This window comes from Pan paniscus, chromosome X (assembly GCF_029289425.2).
Source record: "Pan paniscus chromosome X, NHGRI_mPanPan1-v2.0_pri, whole genome shotgun sequence".
Classification (NCBI taxonomy): Eukaryota; Metazoa; Chordata; class Mammalia; order Primates; family Hominidae; genus Pan; species Pan paniscus.
In genome coordinates, this window is record NC_073272.2 from 83,905,995 (window position 1) to 83,933,497 (window position 27,503).

The following is a 27,503-nucleotide window of genomic DNA, read 5'->3' on the forward strand; positions in this document are numbered from 1 at the left end:
CAATAGCTAAGATTTGGAAGCATCTGTCCATCAGAAAATGAATGAATCCTGCAAATGTGGTAAGTATACAAAATGAAATACTATTCAGTAATGAAAAAAATGAGATTCAGTCATTTGCAACAACATGGATGGAACTGGAGAGAGCATGAAGTGAAATAAGCCAGGCACAGAAAGGCTAACATCACATGTTTTCACTTATTTGTGGGATCTACAAATCAAAACAATTTAATGCATGAACATAGAGAGTAGAAGAATGGCTACCAGAGGCTGGGAAGGGTAGTGGGGAGGTACAGGGGATGGAGGGGTAATGATAGTTAATGTGTGAAAAAAAATAGAATGAATGAGACCTACTATTTGATAGCACAACAGGGTGACTGTAGTCAATAATAAATTAATGGTAATTTATTTTGAAATAACTTGAGTCTAATTATATTGTTTGTAACTCAAAGAACAAATGATTGAGAGTTTGGATACTCCATTCTATACGATGTGATTATTAAGCATTACATGCCTGTATCAAAACATCTCATGCACCCCGTATATATATACACCTACTATGCACCAACAAAAATTAAAAATTAAAAAATTTTAAGAAAAACAGACTTTTAAAAATGTCAAACCATCACAAGTGGTGTGTATGTGGAGAAAAGGGAACTCTTGTACACTAGGAGTGAGAATGTATATTGGTACAGCTATTTTATGAACAACAGTATGAAGACTCCTCAGAAAATTAAAAATAGAACTACCATATAATTTGATAATCCCATTCCTAGTTATATACTTAAAGGAAATGAAATAAGTACCTCAAAGAGATATCTGCACTCTCATGTCATTCACTGCAACCAAGATATGAAAACAACATAATTGCCTGTCAACTGATGAATGAATAAACAAATTAAGGTATATATAATGAAATATTTTTCCGCCTTTAAAAAGAAAGAAACACTGACATTTGTGACAACAGAAGTAAACCTGGAGTACATTATCCTAAGTAAAATAAGGGCTGACACAGAAAGAAAAATACTGCATGATTTCACTTATATTTGGAATCTTACCAAGTCAAACACATAAAAGTAGAAAGTAGAACAATGGTTATTAGGGGTGGGGGATATGGGGGAAATGGGAAGATGGTCACAAGGCATAAAGTTGCAGTTATGTAGGATAAATAAATACAGAGATCTAATGTATAGCATGGTGACAATATTTAATCAAACTGTGCTGTATATTTTCAAGTGATTTCACAGAGTAGATTTCAGGTGCTCTCCCCAAAATAACAAATAGTAACTATGTGAGGAGATAGATATGCTAATTGCTTGAGTGTAGTAATCATTTCATTATGTATATCTATATCAAAACATCACATTATACACCTTAAATATATACAATTTTATTTTAAAAATAAAAATGTTAAAAATAGAAGCTGAGAAAAGGTGAGTGTGTTCCGGAAATCTGCTGTACAACATCATGCCTATAATTAACAAAACTGTATTTTGCCCCTTATAATTTTTAAGATAGTAGCTTTCGTGTTGTGTCCTTACCAGAATTTATAAAAAATATTAATGGAATATTGTACATATTCTTTATCATAGTAATTCTTTGAAATCAAATATATATTTTGCACCTACAGTACTTGTTAATTTGAAGACTAAGTATTCATCACACAAGCTTGATCTACATTACATTTCATAAGATTTACAGTTCAAGAAGTAGATTCAAATACCTGGGTTCTCCAATAATTGAATTTAGGAATCGCTTTTAAGAGTTTTATTTAGGTTTAATTAACATACAATAAATTGCATATATTTAATCTGTACAATTAGATGTTTTGATATCTGTATGCACTAAAGAAACTATCACCAAATCAAGACAATGAACATAAACATCACGCCCCAATGTTTTCTAATGCCTCCTGTTAATCAACTTTCCCTTTCCTTTTCTTCTGTCTCACCAGTCAATGAATGATTATGATTACTAGTTTGCATTTTCAATAGTTTTATATAGATCAAAGCATACAGTACGTGCTCTCTTTTTAATCTGGTTTCCTTCACTTGTCATGATTATGTTGAGATTCATTCATCACATTGTTGGGCATATCAACAGTTCATTTTTTAAATTGTCGTGTAGTTTTTTTCCTATATAGAAATGCACAATTTGTTCATTTACCTGTTAGTGAACAGTTGGTTTGTTTCCAGGTTTTGGTTATTATAAATAAAGCTGATATAAACATTTATGGACAAGGCTTTGTATGGATATGTGCTATAAATTATCTTGGGTAAAATACATATCAGTAGAATAGCTGGATGATAGGATGAATGCATGGTTAACTCTTCTAGAAATTGTCAAACTGTTTTAAAGAGTGTTTTAACATTTCTGGCAGTCTCAGGGTTCCAATTCTTCCACATCCTCATCAACACTTGGTATGATCAGTCTTTAATTTTAGCCATTCTAGTGTGTGTGTACTGGGTGCACTGTAGTTTAAATTTACATTTCGCTTATGATTAATGGTATTAAGCACCTTTTCATCTGCTTATTTGCCATCTCTATATCTCCTTTGGTGAAATGTCTTTCAGTTTTTAGCCCATTTTTTATCGGGTTTGTTCCCTTATCGGGTTTTGAGTATTCTTTGTATATTCTAGAAACAGATCCTTTTATCAGATAGATCTTCTGTTATATGTTCTCTCTATTTGGGCTTGTCTTTTCATTATCATAACCCTGTCTTTCTATAAAATAACTTCATTGCAGTACATTTGACATATAACACAATTTTCCCATTTCAAGGGTACAATTCAATTATTTTTAATAACTTTATTGAGTTGTGCAAACATCACATATAAGTGTTAGAACATTTTAATTTCCCCAATAATATCTCTCATGTTCATTTCCATTTACTTCACATTCCCATCCCTAGCCCCAGAAAACTCTCGTCTACTTTCTGTCTCTATGAATTTGTATTTGTCTTTCGCGGACATTTTACATAAATAGAATCATACAATATGTGATGTCATGTGTCTGGTTTCTGTCACATGATAGAAATCACATAATATCTCTGAGGTTCATACATGATGCAACATGTGTCAGTAGTTAACTGACAATAAGCTTTCCATAGATGTATTTTAACAGGTAAGGAAGTTTCACTCTATTCCAAGGAAACAGTGTCTTCAGAGAAGCAGGAGTTTTTGATTGTGATACATTCTAATTTATCAATTTGCTATTTTATGAATCATGCTTTTAATGTGAAATCTAAGTAATCTTTGCCTAGCCAAAAGTGGCAATTTTTTCTCTATGTTTTCTTCTAGGTGTGTAAAATAACTGTAGTTCCTATGATTATGTCTGCGATCCATTTTGAGTTAATTTTTATATATAGTGCACGCTATGGACCAAAATTCATTTTTTGCATGGGGATATTCAATCATTTTAAAACCATTTGTTGAAAAGACTACCCTGTTTCCACTGAACTGAATTCACAACTTTTTAAAAAAATAAGTTGCCTAACTCCATATCCTATTTCACTGATTTATTCATCTAACTCCAATAATACACTGTTTTTATTCCTATAGCATTGTAATAAGTTTTGAAAACATGAAGTGCTATCCTGTCAATTATATGTTTTTTCAAAGTTGTTTTGGCTATTTCTAAGTAATTTTAATTACCATATAAGTTTTAAAAATCAGTTTGTAATTTCCTACAAAAAAGTGACCTGAAATTTTGATTAAAATTGTTTTAAATCTATAAATAATTGTGGGGAAAATGATATCTTAGCATATTAGAAATTTTGTCCCATGGAAAAAAGGCATATCTCTCCATTAAAACACTTTAAATTTTTTCACAAATATTTTATAGTTTTCAGGGCAGAGGTTTTGCATAGCTTTTGTCAGATTTATCCCTCAGTATTTCATATTTTATGTTATTTTCAAATATGTTTTTAAAATTCAATTTCTGATTATTTTTTGGTAGTTTATAAACACACAATTGGTTTTTGTGTATTGAACGTGTATCCTGTAATTTTGTTAATCTCACTTATTAGCCTTAGTAGCTTTTTAAATTAAATACCATGGGATTTTATATATAAATTATCATGTCTTCTGGAAATAAAGACACATTCATTTCTTCTCTTCTAGACTGGATACCTTACATTTTTCTTGCCTTACTGCGTTGTCTAGAACCTCCAGTAAAATATTGAATATAAATTGTAAAAGGGGACATCCATGACTTTTACTTAACCTTAGTGGGGAGGTATTCACTCTTTCACCATTAAGTATAACGTTAAGTACATGGTTTTTATACATACATTCTACAAAGTTGAGAAAGGTCCATTATTTTTTGCAATGGAAAGGACAATTTTTTAAAAAAACTAGCTGTATATTTAAATAGACAAATAATAATTGCACATATTTGTGGGGTACATAGCTATGTTTTGATACATTTCATGTATAGTGATCAGATCAGTGTTATTATCATATCCATCCTCTCAAATATTTATCACTTATTTGTTTTGGGAACATTCAGTATCCTTCTTTTAGCTATTTGATACTAATAACTAATTTTTAACCATAGTCATCCTACAGTGGTATAGAACACTAGAGCTTAGTCTTATTTAGCTGTAATTTTGTCTCCTTTAACAAATCTCTTCATATCATCCCTTTCGCTTTACTATTTCCAGCCTCTAATATCTTCTGTACTACTTTGGCTTCTATGAGATTACTTTTTTTAGCTTTCAAATATGAGTGAGAACATGTGGTGTTTAACTTTCTGTTCCTGACTTATTTTATTTAAAATAATGTCTTATAGTTCCATCAATGTTGATATGAATGACAGAATTTAATTCTTTCTTATGGTTGAATAGTATTCAATTGTGTATATATACCACATTTTCTTTATCCATTCATCTGTTGTTGTACACCTAAGTTGACTCCATATCTTGGCTATTGTGAATTAGTGCTGCAATAAACATATTGGTGCAGATGTCTCTTCTATGAAATGATTTATTTTCCTTTGGATAACTACCCAGTAGTGGAATCGCTGGATCATATAGTAGTTTTACTCATATTTCTTTGAGAAACCTCCAGCTGTTCTCCATAGTGGTTGTACTAGTTTAAATTCCCACCAACAGTTTATAAGAGAGATCTTTTCTCTGCATCCTCGCCAGTATTTGTGATTTATTTTGGTCTCTTTGATAATTGTCACCCTAATAAAGTAAGGTGTTAATACATTGTGGTTTTGATTAGTATTTTCCTCATGATTAGTAATGTTGAACATTTTTTCATATACTTGTTGACGATTTCTTTCTTTCTCCCTCTTTCTTTCTTTCTTCTCTTTTTCTCTCTTTTTTTTAAATTTAACTTTAAGTTTACACTTTTATTTTAGGTTAAGAATACGTGTGCACATTTGCTATTTAGGTAAGTTGCATATCACAGGGGTTTAGAGTACAGATTATTTTGTCACTCAGCGATAAGCATAGTATATGATAGGTAGATTTTTTATCCTCACCTTCCTCCCACCTTCCACCTTCAAGTAGGTACTATTGTCTGTTATCCCTTCTTTTTGTCCATATGTACTTGATGTTTAGTTTTCACTTGTAAGTGAGGCCATGTGGTATTTTGTTTTCTGTTCCTATGTTAGTTCGCTTAGGGTAATGGCCTCCAGCTCCATCCATATTGCCTTTTTTTTATGGCCACGTAGGATTTGATGGTGTATATGTACCACATTTTTAAATTTAGTCAACCATTGATGGGCACTTATGGTTGATTTCATGTCTTTGCTATTGTGAATAGTGCTGTGATGAACATACACATGCATGTGTCTTTATAGTAGAATGATGTACATTCCTTTGGGTATATACTAAATAATGAGATTGCTGAGTCAAATGGTAATTCTGTTTTAAGTTCGTTTAGAAATCGCCAAAGTGCTTTCCACAATGGCTGCACTAATAGACATTCCTACTAGCAGTGTATAAGTGTTCCCTTTTCTACACAACCTCTCCAGCATCTGTTATGTTTTGATTTTTAAATAATAGCTATTCTGACTAGTGTGAGATATCTTGTTGTGATTTTGATTTGCATTTCTCTAATGATTATGAGCATTTTCATATGCATTTTAGCTATTTGTATATATTCTTTTGAAAGTGACTGTTCATGTTCTTTGCCCACTTTTTAATGGGGTTGTTTTTTGCCTATAAACTTGTTTAAGTTCCTTATAGTTTCTTGACATTTAGATCTCTGTTGGATACATAGTTTACAAATATTTTCTCCCATTCTGTAGGTTGTCTGTTTACTCTATTGAAAGTTCCTTTTGCTGTGCAGAAGCTCTTCAGTTTAATTTGGTCCCATTTGTTAATTTTTGGTTTTATTACTCTTAATTTTGGCATTTTCATCATGAAGTCTTTGCTCAGTCCTATGTACAGAATATTTCCTATGCTATCTTTCAGGGTTTTTATAGTTATAGGTTTTATATGTAAGTGTTTAATCCATCTTGAGTCAATTTTTTTATATTGTATAAGAAAGGATTCCAGTTTCAATCTTCTACATGTGACTAGTCAGTTATTCTAGCATCATCTATTGAATATGGAATCTTTTTCTCATGGCTTGTTTTTGCCAACTTTGTCAAAGATCAGATGGTTGTAGGTATGCAACATTATTTCCGGGCTCTCTATTCTGTTCCATTGGTCTATGTGTCTGTTTTTGTACCAATACCATGACAGTTTGCTTATTGTAGTCTTCTAGTATAGTTTCAAGTCAAGTGATGTGATGCCTCTGGCTTAGTTATTTTTGCTCAGGATTGCTTTGGCTATTTGGGATCATTTTTGGTTCCATACAAATGTTTAAACAGATTTTTCTAATTCTGTGAAGAATGTCATAGGTTTGATCAGAATAGCATTGAATCTGTGGATTGCTTTGGGCAGGTGGCCATTTTGACAATATGGATTCTTCCTATCCATGAACATAGAATGTTTTTCCATTTATTTGTGTCATCTTTGATTTCCTACAGCTGTGTTTTGTAATTCTCATTGTAGAGATATTTCACCCCTCTTGTTAGCTGTATTCTTAGGGTTTTTTTGTGGTTAATGTGAATGGGATTGTGTTCCTGATTTGGCTCTCAGCTTGGATGTTGTTTTTGTATAGAAATGTTATTGATTTTTGTACACTGCTTTTGTATCTTGTATTCTGCTTACATTATTTATCAGATAAAGGAGCTTTTGGGCAGAGACTATGGGGTTCTTTAGGTATAGAACCATATCATCTGCAAACAGAGATAGTTTGACTTTCTCTCTTCCTACTTGGATGGTTTTTATTTCTTTCTCTTTCCTGATTGCTCTGGCCAGGACTTCCAGCACTATGTTGAATAGGAGTGGTGGGAGGGGGCATTCTTGTGTTGCTCTGGGTTTCAAGGGGAATGCTTCCAGCTTTTGCCCAATCAGTATAATGTCAGCATACCTGTTGGCCATTTTTTTGTCTTCTTTGAGAAATATCTTTTCAGGTTACTTATTTCTTTAAAAATTTGATTTTTTTCTGTTGAGATGTTGCAGTTTTTAAAAATATTCTGGACCTTAATCTGCTGTTGGGTGAGCAGTTCACAGATATTTTTCCCATTCTTTAGGTTGACCTTTAACTCTGTTGTTTTCTTTGCTATGCAGAAACGTTTTAGTTTGATACAATCCGATTTATTTTTTCTCTTGTTGCCTGTGCCTTTGAGGTCTTATTGATAAAATGTTTTCCTGACCTGCTGTTTGTTCTATTTGTTGGGAAAATGTCCTGAAGCACACTACCTATGTTTCTTTCTAGTAGCTTTGTAGCTTGAGGTCTCTCATTTAGGTATTTGATCCATTTGTAGTTGATTTTTATTTTTTGTGTGAGAGGAGGTCTAATTTCATTCTTCTGCTGGTGAATATCCAATTTTTCCATCACCATTTATAGAAGGCTTTCTTCTCCCAGCGAGTGCTCTTGGCACCTTTGTCAAAAATCATCTGGCTGTAAGTGCGTGAATTAATTTATGTGTTCTCTCCTCTGTTTTATGGTTCTATGTGTTCGTTTTTATATCAAAACCATACTGTTGTGGTGACTACAGCTTTGTAGCATATTTTGACGTTTGGTAGTGTGATGCCTCCTGCATTGTTCTTTTTACTCAGTATTGCTTTGGCTATTCTGGCTCTTCCTTGGTTCCATATAAATTTTAGGATTATTTTTTCTATTTCCATAAAACATTTCATTGGCACCTTGATAAATATTTTATTGAATCTGTAGATTCCTGTGGGCCATATAGTCATTTTAATGATATTAATTCTTCCAGTCCATGAACTTGGAATGTGTTTCTATTTATTTGTGTATCCTTCAATTCCTTTCATCAATGTTTTGTTTTTTTTAATTGCAGTTCTTTCAACTCCTTGGTTAAATTTATTTCAAGGTATTTTATTTCTTTCAGTTTTTGTAAATAGCATTGTCTTCTTGATTTAATTCTCATCCTGTTTGTTGTTTACACATAAAAATGCTACTGAATATGTATGTTGATGTTGTATCCTGCAACTTTACTGAATTTGCTTACCAGTTTTAAGAGTTTTGTGTTTGAGTCTTTAAGTTTTTCTATGTATGAGATTACATTGTCTGTTAAAAAAGGATAATTTTAATTTGTCCTTTCCAATTTGGATGCCTTTTTTTTAAATCTTACCTAGTCACCGTGGCCAAGACTTTTAGTACTATGCTGAATAGAATTGATAAAAGTGGGAATCTTTGTTTTTTTCCAATTCTTAGAAGAAAGGCTTTCACCTTTTTTCCATTCAGTATTATTTAGGCTGTGAATTTTTCATATATGACCTTTGTTGTGTTGAAGTATTTTCTTCTATATTTAATTTATCAAGAATTCAAATAAATAATGGATGCTGAATTTTATCAAATGCTTTTTCTGCATCTATTGAGATAATGTTTTTTTCTTCATTCTATTCATGTGATGTATCATGTTTACTGATTGTGTATGTTAAACCATTCTTGCTTTCCTGGGATAAATCTCATTTGATCATGGCATATTTTTTGATATATTATTGGATTAATTTTGCTAGTTTTTTACTGAGGATTTTTGTATCTATGTTCTTCAGTGATATTGGCCTGTTGTTTTCTTTTTCGGTTGTATCATTGTATGCTTTTGTTATCAGGGTTATGCTGGCCACATAGAATGTGATAGGAAGAGTTAACTCCACTTCGATGTTTTGGTATAGTTTGAGAATAACTGGTAATAATTCTTCTTTAAAGGTGTGGTAGAATTCAGTGATGAAGCCATTCAATCCTGGACTTTTATTTTTTGGAAAACTTTTTATTATTAACTGAATCTCATTATTTTTATTTGTCCCTTCAGATTTTCTTTACCTTCTTGGTTCAATGTTAGTAAGTCATATGTATCCAGAAATTTACTCATTTCTTTCAGGTTTTCTAATTTTTAGGCATGTTGCTGTTCATAGTAGTTTTAATGATCCTTTTTATTTGGTATCCAGTATGACATCTCCTTTTGCATTTCTGATTTTATTTCCTTGGGTCTTCTCTATTTCTTTCTTAGTCTAGTTAAGGATTTGTCAATCTTGCTTATCTTTTTAGAAAACTTTTTGTTTCATTGATATTTTATATATTTTTTAGTTTCCATTTCATTTAGTTCTCTGATCTTTATTATTTATTATTTCTTTCCTTCTACTAATTTTGGATCTGGCTTGTTCTTGATTTTCTACTTACTTAAGAAAAATGCATTTTAACTTATTATTTGATTTTTTTCTAGTTTTTGATGTAGACATTTATTGCTATTAACTTGGCTTTAATACTGCCTTTGCTGTGACCCATAGGTTTTGGTATGTTGTGTTTCTATTTTCATTTGTTTCAAGAAATTTTAAAATTGTATTCTTATTTTCTCCTTTCACCTGTTAGTCATTCAGGAGCATGTTGTTTATTTTCTATGTATTTGTATAGCTTCAAATGTTTCTCTATTATTGATGCTCAGTGTTATTCTATTGTGGTCAGATAAGATATTTGATACGATTTTAACTTTTAAAAATGTGTTGAGACTTGTCTTGTGTCCTAACCTATAGTTAATCCTGGCGAATACACCATGTGCTGATTAATGTGTATTCTGCAGCTGTTGGATGAAAATGTTTTGTAAATGTTTGCTGGGATTTTTTTTTTTTTTTGTCCATGGTGCAGTTTAAATGCATTGCGTGTTTTTGTTGTTGTTGTTGTTAATTTTCTTTCTAGATGATCTGTCCAATACTGAGAGTGAGGCATTCTAGTTCTCAACATTTATTGTATTACAGTCTATCTATCCTTTTGGATCTAGTAATAATTGCTCTATGTGGATCCTCCAGTATTGGATGCATATATATTTATCCAACTATATGCTGTCTACATAAATTCAGCTCACCTGTAGAGATATGCATAGAATGAAAGTTAAACGATGGAAAATGATATTCCATGCAAATAGAAACCAATAGCAAGTATGAGTAACTGTATCTATATTGGATAAAACAGACTTCAGCAAAAAGCTGTAAAAAGAGACAAAGGCAAACATTATATAGTAATAAAGGCAATAATTTAATTCAAGGAGCAATCTTGAATTGTTTCCAGTCTACTTTGGCCACTACCTTAGGAGACTTTTTTTTTTAAGAGACAGGACCTTGCTATGTTGCCCAGTCTGGACTTGAACTACTGGGCTCAAGCAATCCTCCCACCTCAGCCTCCCAAGTAGCTGGGACTACAGGCACACATAATCATGCTTGGCTTTTTAAAAACATTTTGCAGGCAGTCACCAGGTTATGTTTAACATGCAAGTCCTGGCCTACTTTTATTGGCTATGGTTCCAATAATAGTTCAACTTTCATAACTTCTGTGGTGTTATTTTCATCTGCTTGATTTACCTAGTTCCACTAGAGCTTCTAGTAATCCCTACTGGTGCCACCTAAGAGGACAGAAGGAGCTGATCTAGACCAGGCACATGTGGGGAGATACCTACCCCCATTGGTGTTGCCCAACAAACTAGTGTCCTTCGGTGGAAAATGGAATCTCCATCCTTCAGGAATACATAGCACACTTTTTAGACTAGTTGCCCATTGTGGCTTGGTCCCTCTTCCTGTTGCCAATAAGCCACTTTTATCTCTAGGTAGAGGAAGTAATTATCTTGCTTCCAGGAGTCAAGAGACTAAGCTACTCTTTGTGTCAGTATCTTCCTTGATATTACTGCCTGGTGTCTTCTGATGAGGGAGAGAATGTCCTGGTCTAGCAGGAACAGAGAGTAGCTCTCCTGACTGCTTATTGTCAGCAAAACTTCCAGTTAATCTTCTTTGTCAGAGTTGCCAGGCTCACTTCATTTTGTTCTTGAGATTCCTGCTCCAACTGGTGGCAGATGGAGGATGGGGAATGAGCCTACCAAAGCTTTCTTGTATTGCTAAGGTGGGAGACATGAGGTTCCCGGCTTGAATCCCCTTTTAATGTTAAGTGGGGGACCAAGACACCCTGTAGTTCCTCTAATTCCTGGAGTCCCTAATGTGTCACTTTATTCTTTCATCCTTTCAGAATTCTCCTTTGGTGGCCTCTTACATTATTTTCACAGTTTATAGTTCTACTTTTTGGGGAAGAAAATGGATGAAGGAATTAGACAATCTTGGCCAATACTGAAGTCCTAGCTTCATTTTTATGTATCCTATCCATTATAAAATAACTTGGATTATCTTTCTTTTTATTTACTTATTTTTCTAATTTCAACTCTTATTATAGATTAAAGTGTACATGTGCATGAGTAAATTGCATAACAGTGAGGCTTCAGGTCCCAATGATCCCACATCCAGACCATAAGTATAGTACCCAGCAGGTGGTTCTTCAGCCCACACCCCCTCCCTCCCTCCCACATCTAGTGAGCCCCAGTGTCTGTTGTTCTTATCTTTGTGATCATGTGTATTCAATGTTTAGTTCCCACTTAAATGTGAGACCATGCGGTATTTGGTTTTCTGTTCTGGCATTAGGTCATTTAGGAAAATAGCCTCCAGCTGCATCTATGTTGCTGCAAAGGACATGATTTTATTCATTTTTATGACTGCATAGTATTTCATGGTGTATGTGTACCACATATACTTCACTGTTGATGGGCACTTAGGTTGATTTTATGACCTTGCTATTGTGAATAGCACTGTAATGAATATATGGCTGCATGTGCCTTTATGATAGAATGAATTATTTTCCTTTGGGTATATACCCAGTAGAGGCATTGCTGGGTCAAATGGTAGTTATATTTTAAGTTCTTTGAGAAATCTCCAAGCTGCTTTCCACAGTGGCTGAACTAGTTTGCATTCCCAGCAACAGTGTATTTTATTTTCTCCATAGACTGAGGAGAATCAGTTCTGGTTTTTTCTTTTGTTTTGTTTTTTTGTTTTGCCTTTTTAATTATTGCTATTCTGACTGGTGAGAGATGGTATCTCATTGTGGTTTTCATTTGCATTTCTCTGATGACTAGTGATGTTCAACGTTTTTTTCATGTTTGTTGGCCTCTTGTATACCTTCTTTTGAAAAGTGCCTGTTCATGTCTTTTGCCCATTTTTATTTAGACTGATTTTTAGCTTGTTGATTTGTTTAAGTTCCTTGTAGATTCTCGCTGTTAGACCTTTGTCAGATGCATATTTTACAAATATTCTCTCCCATTCTGTAGGTTGTCTTTTTATGCTGTTCATAATTTTTTTGTTGTTGTGCAGAAGCTCGAGTTTAATTAGGTCCCATTTATCTATTTTTGGTTTTATTGTGATTGTTTTTGGCGAGTTAGCCATAAATTCTCTGCCAAAGCCAATGTTGAGCAGGGTATTCCCTAAGTTTTCCTCTAGGATTTTTATAGTTTTCAGTCTTACATTTAAATATTTAATCAATCTTGAGTTAATTTTCATATGAGAGGTAGGGTTCCAGTATCATTCTTCTGCACATGGCTAGCTAGTTATTCCAGTGTCATTTATCGAACAAGGAGTCTTTCCTTATTTATTATTTCTGTTGATTTTGTCAAAGATCAGACATTTGTAAGATGTGCAGCTTTGTTTCTGGGTGCTTTATTCTGTTCTACTGGTCTATGTGTCTGTTTTAGTATCAGTACCATGCTGTGTCCGTTACTGTAGCCTCATAGTATAGTTTGAAGTCAGGAATGTGATATCTCCTGTTTTGTTCTTTTTGCTTAGGATTGCTTTGGATTATTTGTCTTTCTAAAAGTCGATTCATGTATCTTTTATGATTAAAGCCTCTTAATCTTTTCCTATATAGGGACCAGTCACATCAAAATCTCCTGGGCTATTTGCCAAAATGCAGATTTATTGGTCTTACACACAAAAATGAATGAGATTCTTTGAGGAAGCACAATTTTACTGAAGTTCTGTTATACTGACATTTTAAAAATTACAACAGTTGTGTCAGAAATCTAGAGCACAAAATAAGATTGGTAAACCTTAATTACTCATCATTTCTAAATACTGACTTGCACTAAAAGAAAATAGTAAATTAAATTATGCAGTACTGATTGAGATATTTTATATAAATTATAATTCAATTGATCAAATTAATTGGGTTGATTAGATGTAGAAAAATCATATTTTATGAATTATTTTGGAGTCACTTTTAAAACTGAGAAAACTGCCCATGGATTATATGGTGTGCTGAGTACTACATTATAATTAAGATTACATTTGCAGTATATGTAAATATTATGATCTTGAAAAATGTCCTTTGAGACAATGTAGTCCTATCAAGGTTCAGTTTTGCCAGCTTTACAAATATGGCAATTTTCTCAATGGCATTTTTACTAACAGCACAAGGGGAAACCCATTTGCTGCTTTAAATGAAAGATTACTTACTGCTCTTTTTCTAGAACACCCTGTAATCCAAGGCACAGTAAGGTTTCCTGAAATCTGTGAAAACAATAAATGGAATCTCAGTAAGCTATTTATTGACAGTACTTGGAATGTTGATCAACACCAAAGATTTCACACACTATTTCAAGATAAATCTGCATTCAGAACATATTCCCCACGTATAAAATGTTGTTTCCTTATTGAACTCAACAGATTTTAAGGGGTCTTTTTTGGTGAAAAAAATTGAAAAGTGGGGCAGACTTCTGGGAATTCAAAAAAAAAGGTTCTAAGGCATTGTTGGGGGCCCTACGATTGTTGGGACTCTGTTGCAAGTTTTAAAATCTATAGATAATACATTTGTTATAATAAAAATTCAATGCTTTTTGAAGTGAAGAAGTTACAAGAAGTATAGAATAGAGTAGGCCCCCGTATCCACAGATAATATACTCTGAGACACCCAGTGGATATCTGAAACTGCAGAGAGTACCGAACTCTATATATACTATATTTATTCTTATACATACATGCTTATGAAAAAGTTGAATTATAAATTAGTTAAGAAATGAACATAATAATAAAATAAAACAGTTATGACAAAATACTGTAATAAAAGTTATGTGAATGTGGCCTTTCTCGAAATATCTTATTGTACTGCACTGCAAGTTACTGTAATCATGAAAAACAAAACCATAGATAAGGGAGGACTACTGTAGTCACATTTTAAATAGGGCTTTACCACAAAGCAAGAGATGACTTCATAATGAATGATGTGCACTATAAACTACTTAAACACATTACCTCTATTTACTTTGTAAACTCAGCACTGACTAATGGATTTATTGCTACATGTGTTTTCTTAATACAAATCTTAGACCTACAGTATAAATGACTGAAACAATGTTTCTCCAAATAGTGGCCTCAATAGAAGTCTATTCACTATGCCCTATACTCTTTCTTGCAAAAAGGTGAATTGTATATTTTAATAAGCCCATTTGTTTAATGAAATATTCTCTTTGCATAAATAATGTATGATTGAAAAAGAAAAAGTAAACCTTTAATCATTATTATATATACATCAAACCTCTCTAGATAAAAATGTGTTTGATAAAATTTGTTCTTTTTCAATTATGTCCCAGTGTCTAGTTTTGGTAGTAAAGTTTAGCAATGTTGCAATCTTGAGGAGATATTTCTTGCATATTATACAAGTATTTTATACTTGAGCAAATACTTTCTGATAATTTCCCAGAAATGGTGAAATATGTTGACCTTTACTAATGGGGCAGGGTATTGCGGTAGTTGTGGATATATTCAAGTTCAATACATTCTCATCTACCTAAGTACTCACACCCAAAATTGAAATAATCTTCCTACAAATCCTATTCAACAGTATGGTAGTCCTTTTTTAGGTAGAAACCACTAAGACAAATGGCCAGTAACACCTTATTACCTCAGCATTGCTACACAGGTAGACAGATGCTACTCTAATGGGATTTTAGGGAGCATTTACAAAGACAAAGGTAGTCTGTTAGCTGTGGTTCAGGTTAGTCTGGACTTAACTATGTTTTATCATAGGACACACAAGAATTGGGGTGTACCTCTCACTTGCTCTTTCCTTCCCTTCCAAACAGATACCTCCTGAGAGACTGACAAGGCAAATCAGTCTCAGTAGGTCATTGAAGTGAGAACAAGGCATTCAATAAAATATTTAATGTTTTTCATAAATTATAAGCAGTAATGACCTAAATAGTATTATGCCTATTGACAAGGAGTGATGATCAATGTGAATAGTAAATTAATATTCTCAGTTATTCAAACTTCAGGTAAGCTGTTACTATTCCTGGCCACCAGACCTGCCATTTTACTTTGAGTTACAAGTATGCCAAAATGCAAGGAATAAGCTAAACATGATATAAACTCCAAATAATACTTTTAAGGAAAAATAAAAAGTATTTTTACTCAAGATAAAATACTATTACAGTAAAATAGCAATTAACTGGAATGCTAGGGGTTAATGAGAAGGTGTGAATAATTGATTTTTTAATGATGAGCTGAAGGTGATAAGAAATGTATTCTTAAAAATTATTCAAAATGTATTTTTTCTTTTTATCCCACCAATGTGTGTTAGGGTTTGAAAATTCATTGTTAGCCTCAGTGAGGGAAATACATCTGCTTAAATAATATAACATAATCTAGAAAAAATATAGATACCAAGTGTTTTGGATTATCTGTTCACATATTCTTTTCCATTAGTAAAATAATTCAGAATTGACCATATAGAATTTCTAGAAAATATATGATATACCAAATGAATTACAAACAAAACAAAACTTTAAACCAGTAACTGCTAAAATATTACATATGAAATGATAAAGATGATACAACAAACATTGTAATAGAATTTGTATAAACACTGACTATACATTTGAGAAATATAAAATGTGGTTTTCTGTTTAAGTCAATTGTGTGTAAGGAAGAAAATACAAAACTCCTATAAGCACATAGTATGCAAATATTATAAATTCCATCTGATTTTGGAAGAAGTTTCACTTTTTTGTTTTATAATTCTGTGTCAGCAGTTACATGATACTCAGATGTTATATTTAACTAATCTCTCATGTTTACTTCAAATCCATTGTTCAGTTCATTACATTTCTGGTAGAACTCAGGAACAGCTGGTCAGAGTAATTGAATTTGTAGGCTTTTTTGAATAAATGTCTTTCCTCAAATTTGGGAAGCTTTATTTGGTGAAATATTGATGGTATATTTCTCATTCACCAAAAGCTATGAAATGCAATATTCAAATTAGATGGGTAATACACATCTCACTTAAATGATATTTCAATTCCAAACTCACTTTAAACAGACTGGTTTGGAAAACTATGAAATAAATCTTCAACGAGATGAGACTGATTTAACAAATATATTAGAACATACACATCCAAAAGAGTGCTGTACATTTTCAAGTAGAAAATTTGGAGTGTTATAAACTCATTACAATGATGTTGACATTATTCAAAGCATTTTGGGAACTTTCCTTTTAGAATTGTCAGTTCATGCCTCACCCAGAGATTTTGTCTCATTGCACTCCTTTTATTTTAACTGAAAATATAACAGCCCCAATTGAACATTCATATTAGTCACTAAACATGGCTTAGAATAAATTCTGGCTATTTTTTAAAATCAAATGTTCCCTCAAATGAGAATTATTTGTCACTACTGAAGCATTTAAAAAAGTTCCGCCAGCTCCTAAAGCAATTGTGAAAGAACTTCAAAAACTTTTGACAAAATCGAACATTACTGAAATAAGTATATATAACTTTCCAGTCAGGTATTTCTTCTATATGTGGTGCTGTTTTAGAGTGCTACAGGAAATAAAAGATCAGTAAAAGATAATTTCCTAGGCAGCAAGAACTATTGCTTGAGAGTAAGAGATAAGACAGGTACATGAATGTCTTTACTACAAAGAAAACTGTTAAATGTCACAAGGGAGGTACAATAATTAAAGTGCAACAAGAGCTCAAAATATGACAAAATTACATCTACTTGTGAATTGATAACTTAGCTTAATCTTAAAAGATGTGTAGAACTCTAACAGAAATAAAAAACATCAGTCTTTTAGGGGAAAAAAAAGAATGGCATGAGCACGGTGGAATAAAAAGACAGGATGTATTTGGGGAATGGTCAGTTCAACTAGAACTAGAAAGGGGAGTTAAGGTCCCTGTGTGGAGATCATGAATGGCAAAGTGCATTTATATCTAATTCTGTAGAAAATAGGTAGCCATTGAAGGCATTCAAACAGACGTATGGTATGATCAGAAATGTATTTTTATACAGTACAAATCTTAGATGTCTATGTGTGTACAGTAAATTAAAGAAGCACAAAAACTATTATAATAGTTTGGAAGAGAAGTAATTCAGGCTTGGAACCAGGGTAAGGAGGTAGGAATTAAGAAGAGAAATATAAGGCACACTACTGAAGAAAGGCCTTATGTGTAAGATAGAAGAGAACTAAATAGTCTGGAGATAATGGAAATAGTCCTGTTATGGCTAACTGCTTCCCAGAGTGCCTGGTCTGCTGGAGCTAACGGAGAATTGCAACTTTAAAAGTAAATGAAAGTGTACTTACTGTTGGAAATCTGCATCTCATGGCTAAGAGTGGATACACAATGAAAATAATGCACTTATTTAGATGTATACTGGAGTCACATCAAATGTATACTTAAGGTTCATGAATTCAACTATAACACACTTGCCAGTCTCATGTAAAATCATACTTTAAATAGACTCTACATATCAAGATATCAGTTATATATGATATGTCTTCATTACTGTACATGGTTGTACATTCATAAGAAGGCATGCAAATAGTTAAGTTTTATAGATGATTTAGGTATTCTTAAAGGAATTTTTGCTGTTTTATTTTACACAATTTAGACCCCACATGTGAATCCGCTTTAATGTTTCTGCTAGATTATTAGATTGTCAAGAGCAAAATACCAAGTTTTAAAAATTTATTCTAATTATTTTATGTAGTCACACAGAGATTATATGTTAAAAATATTCATTTGATTTCAAAAATATGTTGTAAAGACAATTCTATGTATATGCTGAACATCCTATTTTAAAAATCTGAGACCAACTTATGAGGCTAGAAAAGCTACTATCTGATATATACTGCATTTTATGTGAGCCAGGAAAATGGAGTATTTGATTACTTAGCATTTTGTTAAATGGTATTTGATTAAATGAAGCAATCAAGAAATAACCAGACCTCTCAAAAGAATTCAGCAGTAAGAGACTCATAAATCAGTGTTTTAGCTTTCCATCAGTTGTTTTAGTATTAGCTGAGCATAGAAACCTATCAATCACTCTGCTTTAATAGGCAGAGTTTCCTAATTTTTTTTTCAACTATGAGGTGTACAGCACAGAGAACATTGCTGGGCATATGATAGCACTCAATAAATATTTACTGATTGACTAATTGAATTAACTTGGGCATTTATTATTCACTAGCTCTAATTTGCTGAAATTTAACAAAAAGCCAAGAGTGACAATATATATGAGACTAATGCATGGGGTAAGGAGCTGTGGAGGAGGGGAGTAAATTATTTATGATTGAGAACAATGTGTTCTGGAGCAAAGAAAAAAAGATGTCTTGGTGTATATAAAATATTTTCCTCTTTTCTCTCTACAAAGTCTTCAGAAAAGTTTTCAGAAATTAGAATGCCTTTACAAATTAAAGTTTCAATGCTACAGCTTTTGGATAAACAACTAACATATTTTTAAGCGTATGAATTTTTCTTCTATTATGTGATAGAAATCTGGTGCTTAGAAAACTATTAGCCTGGAAAGTTCATCTAATTGAAAACCAAAATGCTATTTGAAATTTGTTTTTATACATAGTAGTAAAATTTTACAAACTACAGGAAATTAAAATCAGGGAAACCAGAATTCTAAGATGTTTCAGAATTATAAAATTCTAAGATGTTTCAGAATTATAAAAGGTACTCAGATGTAACATTACAAACCAAATTCGTCCTACTGATTCTTGAGTTATTCCCTGTTAAAAATAATGGAAGATAAAAATAAAATAATGTAAGTTAATATGTGGAATGTTTATCTTCTTATCCAAAGGCACTAAAGAATAAACAATCACAAATCTAGAGCCCCTAAAATTATGTTCTCTAGCATATTGTAAATAAAATATTATATTAATTCTACTCAGGTAAAAAATAGAAATTTGGGAAATATAAAAGCTCTTTACTAATTTCAGAATATAAATTGTCAATGTTAGCTTTAAATTCTAAATACATTTATATAGTTGAAATGAAGCAGTGTATTACATGCACATTCAGAGATCAGTTCATCAAACAACAAAAGATTTATTGCTTTTGTCAGGCTACCCATATTTACTGGGCTGGAATAGAATGGTTACCACGAATCACAACTCTGTATCTTTTCTTTGCATATGACTACATGCTGAACCAAAAGATAGGTTTTTAAAATAAATCAAACACAATGTCTGTTTGTTGCATTAACACTGTATGGACTGATACATTTATTCTGTAATTAAAAAAAAAAAAAACCAGCAGAAAGAAGTAAGCAAGATGAAGGCCTAGGTAGCTATAGATCCTTGTCCTCCCATGTAAATATTAAATAAACAACTAGTGACTAGTTGAAACAACTTTATACTAGTTCTTGAAACCATATTCACAGCAACCAATTGAGTGTACAATCAAGAAAATGTCACATTCAAAATAGTAGGAGATTTCACAGTGTTTTTATTTGCCTTGTTGCACCCTTTCCTGGTATGGCAGGGCACAGTTTGGGGGAAGTGTGGTGGCCTGATCCCCAGTCTCTTCTGTGAGTAAGAGAGTGTGAGGTGGACTGAATTTGCAACATTTTAATCTGTCTGGGGTCTGCCTGAGGAATTTGTCTCTTTATCTCCTAATTTGGAGTTTAGACAGCCAATAGTGGCACATCTCAGATCTCAGGCTAGTGGAATTGGTGAGAAGCAGTGAACAAAGCTCATGAAAACCTCAGAGAGACTGAAGACCCATGGACCCTTGGGGAAAGAGATTACTAATTGAGGAATATATAGAGCAGCTAAGGGTTCTGGAAGATGCCGGAATGACACTAGAAAATCTAGATATTTTAAAGTAGCCACATAGAGCAGGGGCTTCAAGATGGCTGGCTAGAGACATCTGGTATTCACCTCCTCCACAAAGAAGAAACAAAACAGCAAGTAGAGAATCACACTTTGAATAGATCACCTAATAGAGAAGGCTGGAATTCAACAAAGAAGTGACAAAACACCTAAGGCAAGGAAGGAGAGGGGAGCAAAGCAGCCTACTGGGCCAGTGGGAGCTAAGAGCCTAGAGAGGTTCCCCAATACAAGTAAAGAATAAGCGAGTGACACCCAGTAGTACACATTTCTACCATGGATTCCTGCAATCTTAGCCAATGGAAAGTGCCTCAACTCACTTAGGCCCTGAAACTAACAAAGGAAGCTGCTTGAAGATGAGGTGACAGCATTGCTCCAGAGAGGGAGCTCACACCAGGTCCCCCACACACACCAAGTCCTAAACAGTTACACCAAGATGCCACTTTGAGAGGCCAGTCCCTACCGGATTGCTTCCTGCCCTGCTTCTCCAACAGCTCCTGCATCTCCGAATCCCTGAAGCCTAATTTTCATCATCCACATGAATCTGGGCAGTGATGCTGACTGCTACCACCAGGGCTGAAGCACAAGCCATTGGCTGTAATCCTTCTGCCTCTAGTACCAGGGCTGCCTCACATTTAATAGCACCTTGAGAAAAGGCTGCCATACTTACAACTCCCACCTGTGACTGAGATGCCTGCTACCCAGCCACCTGTTCAGGATGCTGCCACTGAAAACAATCTCACCCTCCCCAGCAGCAGAGCTGCAGCACAGCCACTGCTATCCCCACCAAGCATTCTGTAAAAGCCTGGCAATCACCATGCTCCAGCCTACCACAGCCAGTGCCTGCATACACCATTGAGGGCTGGAGGACAGGCCTTCCTGGCTCAGCTTCATCCATCCCAATGCCTGAGCACACTGTCAGTGCCTGTAGGTTACCCCGCCCCATCCACCACATTTGGCACTACTCTTGAGTGCCTGAGGACAGGTCCACCCAGCCCATCACAGCCACTGTCAACAGCAGGATGAACTGTGTGGGAGACAGAGGATTGTCCTGCCATGGCTGCTGTCATCACTCAGGCCACATTGCTGCTCAGGGTCCCAAGGACTCACCCACCCATCCAGGACATGGCCAGCACCTGAGGAAGCTGGCTGGAGGCCCAAGAATCACCACACCTGTATCTGTTAATACCAGTGCCAGAGTATACTGCCCTGGGGCCCAAGGACAAGCAGACTCAGCTTGCCACAGCCACTGAGGCCCATCTGAATGTCTCTGTTCCCAACAAAACTTCAACATAGTCTCCACTAAAAATCACACCCTAAGCACTGAGAAAATGACAGACACTACTGATGCTGTTTACAGGTGAGGAAATCATGCAAGGACTATGCTAATGGACACACCGAGAATGAAAGCCAAAGTGCCCTACACAGCAAACACCATAGATACATCTTCAGGAAAAAGTGCTCCCCTACAAAAGGAAATTAAAAATATTGGAAGAGGCAACTGTTATACCAGATGATCAGATGTCAATGAAAATACATAACATGAAAAGACAAGGAAATATGATACCTCTAAAGGATCACAATATTTATTCAGCAACAGATTATATTCAAGAAGAAATTAATGAAAACCAGAAAAAATGATTTAAAATATTGATTATAAAGCAGCTCAGGGAGATACAAGATAATTCAGAAAAATAATACAAAGAAATCAGAAAAACAATTCAGGATATGAAAGAGAAATTTACTAAAAAGATAGATATCATTTAAAAAAGAAATTCTGGAAAAATTCATGGAATCAAATAAAAAATCTAAAAAATTCATGGAATCAAATAAAAAATATATTCAAACTTCAACAATAGATCACACCAAGCAGAAGAACGAATTTCAGAATGGGAAGATAGGTCTTTTGAAATAACCCAGTCAGACAAAAAACAAAAGATAAAAAAGAATGAATAAAGCCTACATGACACACAGAATACCATAAAGTGCCCAAATATTTAATTTTATTGTGTCCAAGAAGGCAAAAAAAGAAAAAAGTCAAAGCAATAAAAAACCTATTTAGTTAAATAATGACTGAAAACTTCAAAAGTCTACCAAGAGATTTATGCATCCAAATGCAGGAAACTCAGAGATCCACAAAGAGATACAATGCTAAAAGGTCTTCTCTATGGCATAATACAGTAAAACTGTCAAAAGTCAAAGGCAAAGAGAGATTCTGAAAACAGCAAGAGAAAAGTATCTAGTCACCTTTATAAAACCCACATCAGACTAACACCAGATTTCTCAGTAGAAACTTTACAGGCCAGGAGATAGTGGAATGGTATCTTCAAAGAGCTGAAAGAAAAACAACCCTGCAAGCCAAGGATATTATACTCAGTAAAGTTATTCTTCACAAATGAATACGAAATAAAGTATTTCCCAGACAAACAAAAGCTGCAATTCACCACCACTAGACTCACCCTGAAATTGTTCAAGGGAGTCTGACATGTTGAAGTGAAAGACAATACTAGCATCATGAAAACACATGAAGGATAAATCCCACTAGAAGAGCAAACACACACATGAGAAAGGGAAAAGACTTCAATGTTACCATTACAGAAAACTATCAATTACATTTGTAAACAATAAAAGTAAAAGGAAAGAACAATCCTCAGCAAACTATCACAAGGACAAAAAACCAAACACCGCATGTTCTCACTCACAGGTGGGAATTGAACAATGAGAACACATGGACACAGGAAGGGGATCATCACACACCGGGCCTGTTGTGGGGTGGGGGGAAGGGGAGGGATAGCATTGGGAGATATACCTAATGTTAAATGATGAGCTAATGGGTGCAGCACACCAACATGGCACATGTATACATATGTAACAAAGCTGCACGTTGTGCACATGTACCCTAAAACTTAAAGTATAATTAAAAAAAAGGAAGGAACAAAGGATATTATTAAAAACCACCAGAAATCAACTAGTAAAATGACAGGAATAAATATTCACATATCAATTATGATTTTGAATATAAATGAATTAAACTTTCCACTTAAAATATATAGACTGGCTAAATGGACAACAACAAAAAAAACCATCACTCCACTATATACTGCCTACAAGAAAGCAATCTCACCTATAAAGGCACATATAGGCTGACAGTAAAGGGATGGAAAAAAATATTCCATGCAAATGAAAACAAAACAAGAGCAGGAGTAGCAATGCTTAGATAAAACAGACTTTAAGTAAAAAACAATAAAAAGAGAAAAGGAAAGTCATTATACAATGATAAAGGGATCAATCCAGCAAAAGGATATAAAAATTCTAAGCATATATGCCCCCAACACCAGTGCACCAAGATATACAATGCAAATATTATTAGATTGGGGACAAAAGAAGAGACTCCAACACAAGCGTAGTTAGGAATTTCAACTCCCCACTTTCAGCATTAGACAGATCATCTAAACAGAAAGTTAACAAAGAAATACTGTATTTAAACCATAAATTACATCAATTGGACTTAAAACACATTTACAGAATATTTCATCAAATGGCTACAGAATACACATTCTTCGCAACAGCATATGGAACATTCTCCAGTACAGACCACGTGTTAGGACACAAAACAAATCTCAACAACCATTTTTTAAATTACAACTATATAGAGTATCTTCTTAGACCACAGTGGAGTTAAACTAGAGATCAGTAACAGGAGGAACTTTGGAAAACTTACAAATACATGGATATTAAAAAACATGCTTCTGAAAAAGAGGGAAGAAATTAAAGAGAAAATTCTTAAAAAGTATTAAAACAAATGAAATTTGAAACAAAGCATAACAAATATATGTACAGCAAAAGCAATGCTAATGTAAAAGTTTAAAGCAATAAACGCCTAGATGAAAAATTTAGACAGAATTGTATTAAATGAATTAACTTCAAAAATGAGTAAAACACCAACAAACCAAACACAAAATTAATAGAAATAAAGGAATAATAAATATCAGAGCAGAACTAAATAAAATAGACACTAAAAATACATAAACTATCAACAAAATGAAAAGTTGCATTCTTAAAAGATAAACAAATTTGATAAACTGCAAGCTAGACTAACCAAGAGAAAAAAAGAAGACATAAATAAATAAAATCAGAAATGAAAAATAGACATTGCAACTGATACTACAGAAATACAAAAGATCATCAGAGACTATAAAGAACAACTATACACTAGCAAACTAGAAAACCTAGAGGAAATGGATACATTTCTGGACACAAACAACCTATTAAGATTGAATTTAAAAAGAAATAGAAAACCTGAAGAGACCAATAAAAATTACTGAGATTGAATCAGTAACAAAAAAAAAAATTCTACCAGAAAAGAAAAGTCCAAGACTGAATGACTTCACTGCCAAATTCTATGAAACTTACAAGGAAGAAGTAAAACAATTTCCCCTGAAACTATTCCAATAAAATTGAAGAGGTGGGAATTTTCTCTAATTATATAAGGCCAGCATTACCCTGATACCAACACTAGACAAGGATGCAAAAAAAAACAAATATTTTAAGCCGGTTACCCTGATTAATACAGATGCAAAAACCCTCAAGAAAGTTCTAGCAGAATGAATTCAACTGTACATCAAAAAGATAATACAAAATGATCAAGTGGAATTCTTCCCAGGGATGCTAGGATGGTTCAACACATACAAATCAATTAACATGACACATCATATCAACAAAATGAAGGACAAAAGCCTTGTTGTCTCAATAGATGCAGAAAAGCGTTTGATAAAATTCAGGATCCCTTCATGAGAAAAACAACATAGTGGGCCCAGAAGGAATGTACCTCAACATAACAAAGGACAAATATGAAAACCAGCAACTAACATCATACTGAATGATAAAGGCTGAAAGTCTTTTTCTGGGAACTGGAAGAAGATAAGCATGCCTATTTTCACCTCTCCTAGTCAACATAGTAATGGAAGTCCCATCCAGAGTAATCAGGCAAAAGAAAAAATAAAAGGCAGCAACATTGGAAAATAAGTCAAATTTTCCCTCTTTGTAGATGACTTGATCTTCTATCTAGGAAAAACCGGAAAATCCACCAAAATAATTCTTAAATCAGATAAATTCAGTAAAATTGGAGACAGAAAATCAACATATTATAATAAGTAGCATTTCAATAATCCAATAATAAATTAGCTGAGGAAAAAAAATCAATAAGGCAATGCAATTTACAATAACTACAAAAAATAGCTAGGAATAAATTTAACCACAAGGGCAAAAGAATTCTACAAGGAAAACTACAAAACACTAATGAAAGAAATTGAAGAAGACACAAACAGAAGGATCTCTTAAGCTCATTACAAAAAAAAAAAAAAAAAGTCAGCTGAAAGCATCTCTTTACCTGACTTGAAAATACATGACAAGGACAAATAGCATGGTACTGGTATATAAACAGACATGTAGAGCAATGGATCAAAATAGAAAACCAGAAATAAATCCACAAAGGGAATAAGGCAATAGGACAGAGGAAGTAAGAATGTGTGTTAGAGAAATGATGCCCTCTTCAATAAATGCTACTAGGAAGATTGCATATCCATATGAAGAAGAAGAAACTAGACTCCTGTATATCACAATATGCAAACATCAACTCAAGATAAAACCTTAAACATAAGACTCAAAAATATAAAACTACTGGAAAGAAACATAGGGGAAATACTTCAAGCCATTAGTGTAGACAAAGATTTTATGGCTAAGACCTCAAAAGAAAAGGCAACAAAAACAAAAATAGATAAAAAGGGACTAAATTAAACAGCTTCCCCATAGAAATGGAAACAATAGAGTGGATAGAAAACCTGTTGAATGAGAAGAAATATTTGCAAACTCTTCATCTGACAAGGGACTATTCATTCAGCATACACGACAGACTCAAACAACTCAACAACTAAAAGACAATTTCATCAAAAATTGGCTAATTAGAGAAAGGCAGTGCAAACTGGCCAATTAGAAGGAACAATTGTCCTCCGCTCAAGAATACCAAACTGAAGAATGATCCACACACACACACAAATCTTCATAAGAACTAAAAATCAGGTTATCGATCACAGTACTTGGCTTTAACTTAATATCACTGAAAGAGGCAATGAAGAGGATTGGAAAGACAGTCTTTAATAGCCGACACCATACCTCCCCCAACCCCAGCAGGATCCATGTGGTGCAGAGAAAAAAGTCTGTGCACTTAGGGGAAGAAGAGTACAGTGATTGTGGGACTTTGCATTGAAAATCAATGCTGACCTGTCAGCAGAAGAGAACAATGGGCAGAATTCATCTGGCATGCATGGAGGGAGTATTTAGACCAGCACTAGCCAGAGGGGAATCACTCATCCCAAGATTAGGAACTTGAGTTTTGGCAAGCCTCACCATTGAGGGCTAAAGTGCTTTGCAGTAGTAAGTAAACTTGAAAGACAGTCTATGTGACAAGGATTGCAGTTCCTGGGCAAGTCCTGGTACTGTGCTGGGCTCACAGCCAGTACACATGGGCTGCATATGACCTAGTGAGACAACAGCCAGGGCAGCCAAGGGAGTGCTTGTGCCACCTGTCCCCCAACCCTAGATAGTACAGATTGCAGCTGTGGGAGCGACACCTTCCCTTCACTTGAGTAGAGAAGAGAGAAGAGTAAAGAAGACTTTGTCTTGCAACTTTGATAACAGCTCAGCCACAATAGGATAGTATCCAAGGAAGAGTCTTGGGGCTCCTATTCCAGGGCCTAGCTCCTGAACTACATTTATAGACACACTCTGGGCCAAAAGGGAACCTGCTGCCTTGAAGCACACAGTCCTGGCAGGATTTATCAGCTGCTGACTGACGTGCCCTTTGAACCTGAGTTGTCAGCAGTGGCAGCCAGGGAGTACTTGCTATGGTACTTGGGTAAGATTCAGATGTGCTGGCTTCAGTTGTGAACAAGCACATTCCCAGCTGTTGTGGGCATGGGGAAAGACACCTTCTACTTGAGAAAA

The 27,503-nt window shown here is 34.0% G+C and overlaps 1 protein-coding gene across 8 annotated transcripts in view; it reads right to left on the reverse strand.

Annotated features, from left to right (window-relative positions):
• The window catches only part of HDX (highly divergent homeobox), a 183,248-nt gene that overhangs the window by 107,437 nt on the left and 48,308 nt on the right, over positions 1–27,503 (reverse strand). For 7 of the 8 annotated variants that reach the window (XR_008622702.2, XM_063601718.1, XM_003824431.5 and 4 more), the window contains one exon: positions 13,841–13,894. The exons of the other annotated variant lie outside the window; for it this stretch is intronic. Coding sequence is in view for 6 of the 7 variants with exons in the window: in XM_063601718.1 (XP_063457788.1) it covers positions 13,841–13,894 (54 nt within the window). In the remaining variant the exon portion in view is untranslated. The remainder of the gene's footprint in view (positions 1–13,840; positions 13,895–27,503) is intronic. 8 annotated transcript variants of the gene reach the window in all.